Source organism: Mastigoproctus giganteus, chromosome 5, assembly GCF_048544385.1.
Source record: "Mastigoproctus giganteus isolate SK-2022 chromosome 5, ASM4854438v1, whole genome shotgun sequence".
In the NCBI taxonomy this organism is placed as follows: domain Eukaryota; kingdom Metazoa; phylum Arthropoda; class Arachnida; order Uropygi; family Thelyphonidae; genus Mastigoproctus; species Mastigoproctus giganteus.
Window position 1 is genome coordinate 170,662,725 of NC_143579.1, and position 12,457 is coordinate 170,675,181.

General features: G+C 39.5%; 1 protein-coding gene across 1 annotated transcript in view; it reads right to left on the reverse strand.

Moving 5' to 3' along the window:
* Positions 1-12,457, reverse strand: part of LOC150085839 (DDB1- and CUL4-associated factor 5) — a 227,776-nt gene that overhangs the window by 119,741 nt on the left and 95,578 nt on the right. The window contains exon 4 of the mRNA XM_090373516.1: positions 1,066-1,205. Within this exon, the coding sequence (XP_090229642.1) occupies positions 1,066-1,205 (140 nt within the window). The remainder of the gene's footprint in view (positions 1-1,065; positions 1,206-12,457) is intronic.

The window sequence follows — 12,457 nt, forward strand, 5'->3', positions numbered from 1 at the left end:
TGTGGTCTTATTGATGATATACAGGAATTTTGCTAGCAGGGATAAGGAGGTGATTATTCCTTTGTATAAAGCAACTGTAGTATCACACAGTTGGTACATTTCTCTGGTGTTACTGCTACCCATATGCAGTATTTTGCATTTATTGATGTTAAAACTTCAGTTTCCACCTCTCAGCCCATCTGCTGAACCTCTCCAGTTCCTGTTGCGGCAGCATACTGTCATTAACAACCCTGCCAACCTTCGTATCGTGTGCAAACTTGGACATTATGCCTGATATATCTTAACCAACATTATAAATAAATATAGAAACCAACAATGCGCCCAACACCAAACCCTGGGGGACACCACTAATAACGTTAGTCCATGATGAGCAGTGTCCATTGATTACAACTCTGTCTTCTCCCAGTCAATCCTTTTATCCATTGTAGCAACTTTTCCTTAATGCCATACTGCTCCAATTTGTACAGTTCCATGTGCAGGTGATCCATGTACCAACTGAAATGTTGGTAATAATCCATAATTGCTTTTTTAAGACAATAAGTTCAAATGAAGAAATGCAGATTCTAGAGGAATATGGGAAGCACAATAAAATTAAATAAATTATTTTAGTTAAGTATATTTTAATGCCAAAAATGAACTATTCTTTAAAATATAATATGTAGTAAATACTTTTAGTTTAAGATTCAAGTTTGTAATAATATTTCTTTAAAGCTGATTTACTTATACTAATCTTCATAGAGCAGGAGGGGGACATTCACATAGAAGCATAGATCAGTGGTATTCATAATCAGTTCAAGCGAGAGAAATACACATGACATCATCAAATTGTGTATCAGTCATTTTTAAGCATAAATAAGTTCTGCCCTAATAAGTACCTGAAAGTAAAAGATTACCCAAAATATTCACAACCATAAAATGGCTCGAAACTAAAGCTTAAGGAATGGTGTATGATATTTTCCCTATTTTTCTATTACTACTGTTAATGTGTATTGAGAAATTACTAACTTTAATATTCTAGATTTGAACCTGCCTTCTTTGGAATATTTTGAAATTAAAGCAACATACCATATGTATTTGGTTCTCGAATATCCCATATTAGAATCCGTCCATCATCACAGGCACTAGCAAATACATTATCATTCCAAGGATCAACAGAAAGCCCATACACAGCTTCATCATGTAGAAAGACATCTAATGGTTCACCCCTAAAAGAAAAATGCGGAGATATGTAATTAAATCCAAAAGGAAGAGTGCTTGTGATACAATAAAAATTAATAATAATCTAGAAGATTTATAGCAACACATAGTTAGTCATTATGGTTCAGGAGTGTATTTATTAGGTAGATAAACACCACGCCATGAAAGCTTTTAGGAACAAAAATCTCTGCAAATTAAGAATATACATTATAATAATATCCAGTATAGAAAACTCCCAAAGAAGGGAATTTTCAGAGGTAGAAAATTTGCAATTCAGATTTTTAAAAAAATAAAAAAAATTAAAAGAACAGAAATATCCTGTTTCAGCTTAGAAATTACACAATAACAAGCTGTAGTTCTCAGAAAGGCCAAGCCAAAGCATAATAATAAAGTTACTCATTATTTTGCACAGAAGGGAGAAATTTTCTCCGAATGTGATGATACTATTAAATAGCATAACTTGCAGGTTAGAAATGAAAAAAAAAACGAAAAACATTACAAAGGAAAACTTAAGTAAAGTTGATTATGATTAAAGAGGCCTGTGTGCTCTGGATTCATTATTACTATTATGGATTATTGCGGACACAGAGCGAAATGGAGACAGAATAAATAATGACAAGTTTGATATTAATTGGAAAACACACATATATTAAATTAGATACATACAAAAGCTTTCGGTTAGTTTGCTAACCTTCATCAGTCAAACTGACAGGAGTATGGAACATGAGGGTGTGTACTGCCAATCATGTATATCAACTGCGTGATGTGATGGTTAACTGTTGGACATTGAAGCCTGTGGCTGTGATGCATGTGAACATTCCCAACGTATTTCATTAATCAAAATGGTTGCTTCAATGATAGGGTGGACACAACATCCACTGCTCCTGTTGACTGAGATATTAGAGCATGTGATGTTCAACAACTCCAACCAGGCACATCGCCGGTAGTGGCGGGACCTATCTACAATCATGACATTTCAGTGTGGGTAAATGTCATGGTGGGTTGACCATAAGTGTTCGGCAATGGCAGAGTATCCTATGTCTGCTAAGCGGATGGCTCTTTCGTGTTCTGAAAGACGTTTTCCCGAGTCATCTCCCAGTTTCCCCAATGTAGCAGCTAGTGCAGTCACAGCAAGAGATGCAGTAGACTAGACCACTTTGTAGTAAGGTTTGTTTGTTTTTTATTTGATTTTTAGGAGCATTAGCAACTAAAGCCATATTGCTCCAGAGATATGCAGTGGTCATTCCCTGACCTTTCCGCATCCTCCGTATTTGGTGGTCATGGGCTCAAACCCCGGTCTAATCAAGAAGTGTATGCTGTGCACTGCTGCTCCTGCCCAACTGGCTATGGAGGCACCTTGTAGTAAGGTGGGAACCAGTATTTTCACTTTAGAGATGAGGGATCATAACTTTCTGCCTGGGAGTTGTATGCATTTTATCACATGTGATTTTAGGATCCTAGAAACCTATTGTGATAGGTTTGGGTAGTATGAGATAAAGGTGCTCTTGGTTGAGTCATTACCTTGGATGTTTCTGTTGGTCACTATGTGGTCACTACTTGATTAGAAAAGTGGGATAGCCACACCTCGCAAGATCCACCTGATTTTTGAAATCTTAGTGCAGCTCCCATCTACAGAACTAGAGTGGGTCCAGGCACGGGTTAGTAAAGTTTTTTACTGGAAACAAAGTAGTTTATATTGTTGCAACAGTTTTTTTTTTTGTTAAACTGAGTAAATTTTAGCTGTTTTCAAAGAAAAAACAGAAAAATATGAATATTCAAATTGTATATATCTAAAAAAAATCAGTTACATCATCAATTTTTCAAGTGGGTAATGAAATTATCAAATCAAATTATATTTGTAATGATTTAATAATTTTATTTATTTTATTCATTTATATATGACTGACAAAACTGTTAAACACACATTAAAAAAAATGTTACAGTGTTCATAAATTTTAATTCACTACAAACAAGAATTAGTTGCCCTATTTGTTTCAAAAGACTTAGAGAGTGCACAGTTTTTTTTTTTTTTAATGGTAATTACAAACATGAAATTGAAAGCTATTGCACTCTAGTACCACGTGCGTAGTGAAGGTTGAGAAAAGACATAAGATGTGTGTTGATATTGGACTTGAATTTTTGTTATACTTTAGGGGTAATTATGTAATCCTATTCACAATAATACACATAAAGGAAAGTCGTACCCCAAAGAACAGAAACAGAAGTGCTAAATGAATAAAAGTTCAATAAGTTTGAACTAAGTTTTAATATTAGTATTAAAAGAAGTTCCCTGTTCAAACCTTTAAATTTATATAAGCACTCCAGTTCAACAAAACTAGGTGATGATTATCCTAGCAGTTAAATAATCCTTTGGTTAAAAAATATTATCTTTATATCCAGTCTACAACTATATATCCTTCCTTAAGTGTATGCCATGTGAGACAACTGTGATAGAAGGGAAAAAAAAAAAAAAAAAGGATATATATTCCAACAATTATTCAGTTTACTATGATTAGTTGTTCTTTCAAAGCCTTAAATATCTCAACAAAAAGATAAAGTACAGCCTTAAGACTGCATCCCACAAAATTGAAGACTCATTATTGGAATGAAAAAATTATAATTCCTCAGAGCGGTTAATACTAGAATATACATATAGAGAAAACGGTTAGTATACAAAAGAGCTTTCGGCTGGGTAGACAGCCTTCTTCAGTTAAACATTAAATGACAGTTAGAATGGAGATGTGCACTGCCAAGTTGGTGCGTGAGGTGCGTGGCTAATTGTTTGAGGTTGAAGTTTGTGGCTGTGACGTATGGTGGTGACGCGGCCAGCGTTTGTCTACGGACAGAATTATTGCTTCTGTGATGGGGTTAACTTGACAACCACTGTTCCTGTTCAAAGAGGTATCCGAGCATTTTATGTTTAACGATTCCAACCAGGTGCGCCGTAGGTAATGGTGGGACCTGTCCACAACCACGACATCGTGGTGTGGGTCAATATCGTGGTGGGTTGTCCAGACATGCTCGGCAATAGCTGAGTGTTCCACATCTGCCAAACGGATCGCCCTTTTATGTTCTGAGAGACGTTTCTCGAGCCGACGTCCAGTCTCTCCAAAGTAGCAGCTAGTGCAGTCATGGCAAGAGATGCGACAGACCAAACCGCTCTGCAGAAGGGTGGGGACAGGTGTTTTCACGTTGGAAATGAGAGAACGCAGTTTCTTGCCTGGGAGTTGGATGCACTTTATCCCATGTGATTTTAGGATTCTACCGATCTGTTGTGACAGGTTGGGGTAGTATGGGATAAATGCCCTCGTGGATGACTCACCACTGTTGACGTTACTGTTGGTCGCCACGTTATCGCGTGCCTGTAGGTCACACCTGTCAAGGATGTCGATGGGATAGCCACACCTCGCAAGGTCCACTTTGACCCTGGTGATCTCTGTGTGTCTTTCATCTGCAGCGCTAGAGTATGTCCAGACGCGAGTTAGCAAGGTTCGGGCAGTGGTGAGGAGGTGACCCCGTGCGTGTGCTGACCGGAAGTTGGTAAATTGGCCAGCACACATAGGTTTACGATAAACTGTCATCTTCAAGCATGTGTCTTCGCGCCGGACGAGGGTATCTAGGTATGGTATGGTGTTGTTCGACTCCAGCTCAATCGTGAATTTTATGAAGGGCGATAGTGAGTTGAGGTGGGTTAGAATTCGCTGACCTGAGTCTCTAGGGATAACTACGAACACATCGTCTACATAGCGACACCAAAAGGCAATGTGATCTGGTGCGTGTGTAAACACACGTCCCTCTAACTCCTCCATCACGATGTTTGCCGTGACCGAACTGACAGGGGAACCCATGGCTGTGCCATGCACCTGCTGGTAAATTGAGTCGCTAAACATGATTGCACCCCCTGTTAAGCACAGTCTGAGGGCGGTGGAAATGTCATCAGGTGTCAGTCTGGTTCTGTCGTTAAGGGTTTCATCATTGTCCAAGAGTTGTTTTGCACAAGAGATGGCAAGTTCCACTGGGATGGAGGTAAAGAGTGATATTACATCGAACGATGCCATGACTTGATCTTGTGAGATGGATATAGTGCGGATCCTTTCTATGAACGCAATACTGTTGGAGACGGTGTAGGAGGTCTTTCCAACTAGAGGAGAAAGAAGCCTCGAGACAAACTTAGACAACTCGTAAGTCGGTGATCCACAGGATACAATTGGTCTTAGTGGTGTGTCTTCTTTGTGTACCTTCGGCAGGCCGTAAAACCGTGGGATCTGACACCCGGAGGCACGGAGGTGATTACGGGTTGACTGTGTTATCTTCCCCTGTTTGAGCCAACTATTGATGAGGAATTATAATTTTTTCATTTCAATAATATGAATCTGGAGCGCATAGGGCCTCTTTCACCATATGAAGACTCATTCTCTATAGGAATGCCTCTATATCAAAAACTAACCCTGCTGCTCTTCACTGCATCTTTTGCAGTGGATACACACCATCCCCAAAATGGTTCGACCTGCACACAATACTCAAGTTGTAGGTCTTCTGGAACCTTTCTGGAAGAAGACCAAAAAGCCTTCTGGAACAGCTATTATACAATGAACTCAAGTGCATGTGATGAGGTGAAAATACTGGTGATATGATTAGTTGTTCTATTATTCTTCACTTGTATTCAACCAATAAGATTTGTTCTGTAAAATAATGTTCCCAATAGTTTAATGTCCATACTATTTCCATCGTGATGTACCTTTGTCAGATGTTGTGCCAATCCCTGCAAAATACAAACTACAGAAATTGTAAAGTGAAGTACTGGTAATTCAAACTCATAGCCACTAGAGTGAGTGGTAAAATACTAGTTGTTAAGCCAGATTTCTTAAATGACATGGTGACTGTGCTTGTGCAAGTCCTAACAAGACATTATACAATGGATAATTACCTCTTTGTCCTTACTAGCAATCCTGTACATCGTGAGCTATTTTAGAGGCCTGTCTACACTGATGGAAGAACTTCATGTAGGATTACCAATTATCCCTAAGCATTTTTCATTGTTTGTTACTTCCCAAGACAACCTGGGCTTGCTATTGCCGAAATGAAGAACCTTACTTTTTATAGTTACTACTATTTTTCTGGAAAACTAAATAATTTATCTAAGTCATAAGGAAGTAGCCAACTTTGCCAGCTGATATTGTTTACTATCCTCCCAGCCTTTGTATCAACAGCAAATTTTGATATTAAGCCTGTTATGCTTTCACCAACTCATTAACAGATATCAGAAACAACATGGCACCCACATGTACTGGACCTTGTAGAACTCCACTTGAGACCTGACTCATTAAGAGCAGTAGTCACTTACAACAGCCTTTCTCTGCTATCATCTAACCAACATTTTTTCCACCAATGTCATACAGTTCTTATTTATGCAAAAGACTTTTGTGGCAGATAACAAAATCCTTACTTAAATATACTACATCAAAATTATTCTCCACAGCCAGTTCTTTTGTGAACCTGATAACAGCTTATTAAATTAGTTAGACACAATTTCCCTAACAAACCATATTTCTTGTGTAAATCCATTTCTGTCCAGGTGATCTGCAAGCACATCCAAAATTATCATTTCTACTTTAGTAAACTGAAGAAACATTTACAGATATCCAGTCTGCTAGAAACAGTACAGGGATGCCTATATAACAATAGTAATTAAAACAAAACATGTGTACCCTGTAAGCATGAAAGATGTTTTATGTGAAAACATCTTTAATGAAAATCACACAGGCACACACAATTTTTATATATGCATTTTTAAAGAACTGTTTTAAAATTGAACAGCTAAAATCAAAGGTATGAACAACGTAAAGTTTTATGCTCATGCCCACTACTTACTCTACCTAATCAACATGAGACTGAGTTAGCGTCATTACTGAGTTAGCGTCACATTTTTGTGACAAACTGGTTTTACTTCAGTCAGAAATTCAGTAGGTGCTGCCAATGATGTTTTCATATCAACAAGACAGGACAGCTTGCTTGAATTCATCCATGATAGGAAGGAACTCTCGGTTCTCACACTTGACTGCCAAAGCCTACAGGTGCACCATGCCGACCTCACTGACAATGTTACACAGCAATGCCAAATCTTGCTGCTATCTGAGACTTGGTTAGACAATAACAGGAAAATCAGCATCTTGAACTTCGATTGCATGGTTCAATTCAAGCTTGAAACCAAACAGACAGCTGAAGTTGCAAAATATCACAAGATGGACGAGGTAGTAGTAGTAGTGGCATGTGATGCAAGAAAGCAAGTGTTTGGAGCTTATGCAGCATCAGCCAAAAAAAAAAAAATCACACCATTCCCTCCAAATGCCTGTCCAGTTCCTCCTTAAATTTATTCAACCTATCAACTTCCACAACGACAGATGGAAGTTTGTTCCAGAAATTAACCACCCGTTGGCTAAAGGAAAATTTCCGCACATCTATTCTACATCTGTCTTTTCTTAATTTGAATTTATGCCCCCTTAGGTTCGTAATCTGAACAAGTGGAAGGATCCCATCAGAATTCAGCGTGCTCAACCCATTCAAGGACTTATATACCTCAATCAGATCACCATGCAGGTGCCTAGTCTCCAGCCACTGCAATTTGCAGAACTCAAGCCTCTCTTGGTAAGAGGATCCCTTCATTCCCCTCACCAATCTTGTTGCCCTTCTCTGTACACGCTCAAGTAAATCTACATCCTTCCTAAAATGAGGCCTCCAAACCTGTACACAGTACTCAAGGCATTACCTGACCATTGCCTTATACAGAGGGATAATCACCTCCATTTCCCTGCTAGCAAAATTCCTATATATCATTAACAAAACCCCATGACCTGCCCTGGCAGCCTGTCTGCACTGCTCAGAAAACTTCATATCTGACTGCACAATTACTCCTAGGTCTTTTTCATTTTCTACCACCTTAAGTGTAGTACCACACAGTTGGTACGTTTCTCTGGGGTTACTTCTACCCATATGTAGTACTTTGCATTTGTCAAGGTTAAACTTCAGTTGCCACTTCTTAGCCCATCTGCCCAAATTATCTAGATCCTGTTGCAGTAGCACACTGCCATTACTGTCATTAACAACCTTGCCAACCTTTGTATCATCTGCAAACTTCGAAATTAAGCCTGATATACCTTCATCAATATCATTGATAAATATACAAAACAACAGTGGACCTAACACCGAACCCTGTGGGACTCCACTAATAACATTAGTCCAAGAAAAGCAGCACCCATTGATTACCACTCTCTGTCTTTTCCCACTTAGCCATCCTTTTATTCATTGTAGCAACTTACCCTTAATACCATTCTGCTCCAATTTGTACAATAGTCTTCCATGCACAACAGTGTCAAAAGCTTTCCTGAAATCCAAATATATGATATCAAAATTATTTTTTGCATCCAGTTCCTTTGTAACCACACCATAATATCCTATCAAATTTGTCAGACAAGACTTTCCCTTAACAAATCCATGCTGTGTCTGAATTATTGCTGCAGTCTTGTCTAGATGATCCTGCAATGCATCTTTAACCAGTGACTCCATTATTTTACCCGGAACAGAAGTTAAACTAACTGGTCTGTAATTACTCGTGTCACCCTTCGATCCCCCTTTGTGAACTGGGGATACATTTGCACATCTCCAGTCCGTGGGAACCTCCCCTGAGTCCAAGGACACTCTCATAATTATGGCTAAGGGTTTGCTTAGTTGCTTTGCCGCCTCCTTTAATATAACTGGATAGATCCCATCCACCCCAGGTGCTTTTTCTTATGTTTAACTTCAACAATTTCTCCTCCACTTTGCTTTCAGTTATTACAAAATCATTAAGTATCCTGCTACAATTTGATAACCTTCTGCCATTTTCAAACCTTAATAATTCCTTACTTAATACCATTCTTAGTTGTCATCTATTAACAAACAACTAATCTGACAGTCAGTGTTTGGCCTATTGGTGCCCTATGTACAACGGAGTGCTTGTTACCCAATGGCCAAGTGATACTCACAATAGTTGTCTCTATTTCTCCTAACAGTGCCATACAGGATATAATTGACTTCGTTCATTTCTTTTTGCTGCCATACTCATACCAGCATACCCATGATAATGAGCTGCATATCATACTGGCATGCCACATACCCATGATCATGAGTAGCGATTTCAACATTAACTTTGGATTGGAAGAAACTAAACCATTAATTACTTTCCTGCAAAAAACATTTGATCTAACTCTCAACACTAATCTCTCAATTTCAACTACAAGATCGGGTACGTCAATCGACACTGTTTTCCAGAGACATTTAGATATGGGTCTATCACAAGTATCGTCTCATATTTTAGTTATCATAAATCCATTCTATCTTCTTGTCTTCCAGTTGAAATTATGGTTGCGAATGATCAATAAAATATTTACAATACAAAAGCTCTTTTAATTCGTAGTCATATATACAAATCAAAATATCTAAAAGAAACGCGAAGGTTAGTAACCTTTATGGAAATGACGTCATTTGAGTAATTTCCATCTTGCATTTTCATTACCACATTACTTCAGTCCGCTACTTACTCTATCAAATCAATGTTAGTGACTGAGAGCCACAGCATCATTTAGGAAGTGACATAATTTGCATCATTTCCACATCACATTTTCGTGACAAATTGGTTTTACTTCAGTCCGAAAGATGTTTTCATATCAAAAAAAAAAAAAAAAAATGAGAGAGGAGGAAGGCAATGGACCCCCAACCAGAAGGCATTCGAGGAGTTCTGGGATAACCTGTGGAGCAGTAAAGTTAGCCATAACAGCCATGCCCTCTGGATAGATCTAGAAAGGAAGAAAACCAAGAACATACAAGAGATGACAAAATGGGAGATTTGGGAGTAAGAAGTAAAACAGTCAATCAGGAAGTCCCACAGCTGGCAAACCTAGGAAAAGATAACATTAATGACTACTGGTACAAGGAAGTATTAGCTGCACACATACAGGCACATAGTGGCCAGTTCACCCAAATAATAAGGCACCCTAACACAATTCCAGAGTCTCTGCCTCAAGGAATCACATGCCCTAAGGCAAAAGACAGTGACACCACAAACCCAGCAACATACAAACCAATCACCTGTCTCCCAATAATGTACAAGATACAGACAAGCTGCATAACTAAGAAGGTATCAGACCACTTGGAAAACCAGGATATCACGGGTGAGCAGATGATGCAAGGAGCAACTGACCACTGACATTGCAGTTATGGAGGAAGCCTACAAGAAGTGCCAAAACCTGTACATGGCCTACATTGACTACTGCAAAGCCTTCAACTATGTGGCCCATAGCTAGCAAACGGAGACAGTGAAGAACCACAAAGTCAACCTGACATTGATGCTTGCTAAAAGCAACCATGGTGAAACAGAGGACTACCATCGAGGTCAAGAACATCATGACTAGACTGATAACCATCAGAAGAGCAATCTTCCAGGGAGATTCCTTGAGCTCATTATGGCTAGCATTCAAACCACTGTACCCATGCTCAATAACAGCAATTATGGATATACCCTGAAGGAAGGAAGAACATATACACCCTCTCTGACCTGATGTACATGGATGACATCAAACTGTATGCTGCAACTGAGAATCAACTCCAACTGAACAGTTCGGAACTAACATCAGGATGCAATTTGGCTTAGACAAATGGATTACACCAAGAATATCTAGTCGGACAAAACTAACAGCTGAAGATTTGTGAAGAGATTCAAGTCATGACAGAGGAGAGCCATCTGGGAATGATGCAGGCCCACCAGTTAGAACACAAGGAGATAAAGACCTGCCTGACTGAGAAGCCTGCTAAAATCAAAGCTGAATGGAGGGAACGTGGTCACAGACAAACACTTATGCAGTCCCAGTAGGGGGATCTCCATAGCCAGATGGGTAGGGGCAGCAGTGCGTACGTAGCACACGCTTCTTGATTAGACCGGAGTTCGAGCCCGTGACCACCAAATACGGAGAGGTCAGGGAATGACCACCGCATATCCCCGGAGCAATATGGCCTTAGTTGCTAATGCTCCTAAAAACCAAAACAACAGCAGCAGTCCCAGTATTAATGTACTCCTTTGGGATCGTAGCTTGGATCAACACTGAGCAGGAGGAGATTATGAGATTGACCAGGATACTGATGACCAAGAGCTGCCAACACCACTTGAAGTTGGCCATCGAGAGATTTGACCACAGCCCATAAAGAAGGAGGGAGGGGAGTTGACTGACCTCATGAGAAAGAAGGCAATTAAGAACCTGCAGGTTTATTTCAGGAAAACACAGCACCAATCTGCCAAGTCATAAAGACAGACAAACGGCACACAACACTCATCCTTAACAAGGATGACCCCCACTCACATAAAGAGAAGAAACAAAGACAGAAAGACAGGTGAGGAAGACACTACAACGATCTCCATCAAAACTACATAGATAAAATGGCTTACAACGCTTGGTTCACAAAAGGAAAGCTCTTCCCCGAAGACCGAAGAATTCATGCTCACCATCCAAGATCAGGTAATCAACACCAGGAACTACAGGAAATACATTGCCAATGACCTCGGAGTAACAGATAACACATCACCAATGCTACCTGGCCTCAGAAAAAATCCAGCACATCACCACAGGATGCAGGGTTATCATCCAGATGGAGTGCACTCACAAACACGACCGGATAATACATCAGAAGCTAGCACAAAAATACCAACTGATCAAAGAAAGTTTACCGTATTATTTGTACGAGCCTCGGGCCATACTAGAGCTCCCTACTCACAGACTATACTGGGACTGTGCCATAATAGCACACAAGACAATGCTGCACAACAGAACACACATAACACTCTTCGACAAGAAGAAAATGACTAGCTACCTGATTGATATAGTGGTGCCCTACACTAGCAACTTCTAGAAAACCTATGAGGAAAAAATCAGGAAGTACATATAACTAAGATGGGAAATCAAAGATATGTGGCTATGTAACAAAAAATTACCATCCCGATCATTGTGGCAACCACCAGCATGGTGCTAAAGACCCTCTATAAGAACCTAGCAACAATAGACCTCCCAAAGAACACTTCCATGGAACTCCAGAAAGCCATAATCCTCAACACCTGTAAGGCAGTAAGAGAGTTCCTTGACGGTGAATAACAATAATAGTAACTGGACATAACCAACCACCCCAGTGCACGTGGTACCAGTACCGATAACGGGGAATAAAAAATCCCATAAAGGGG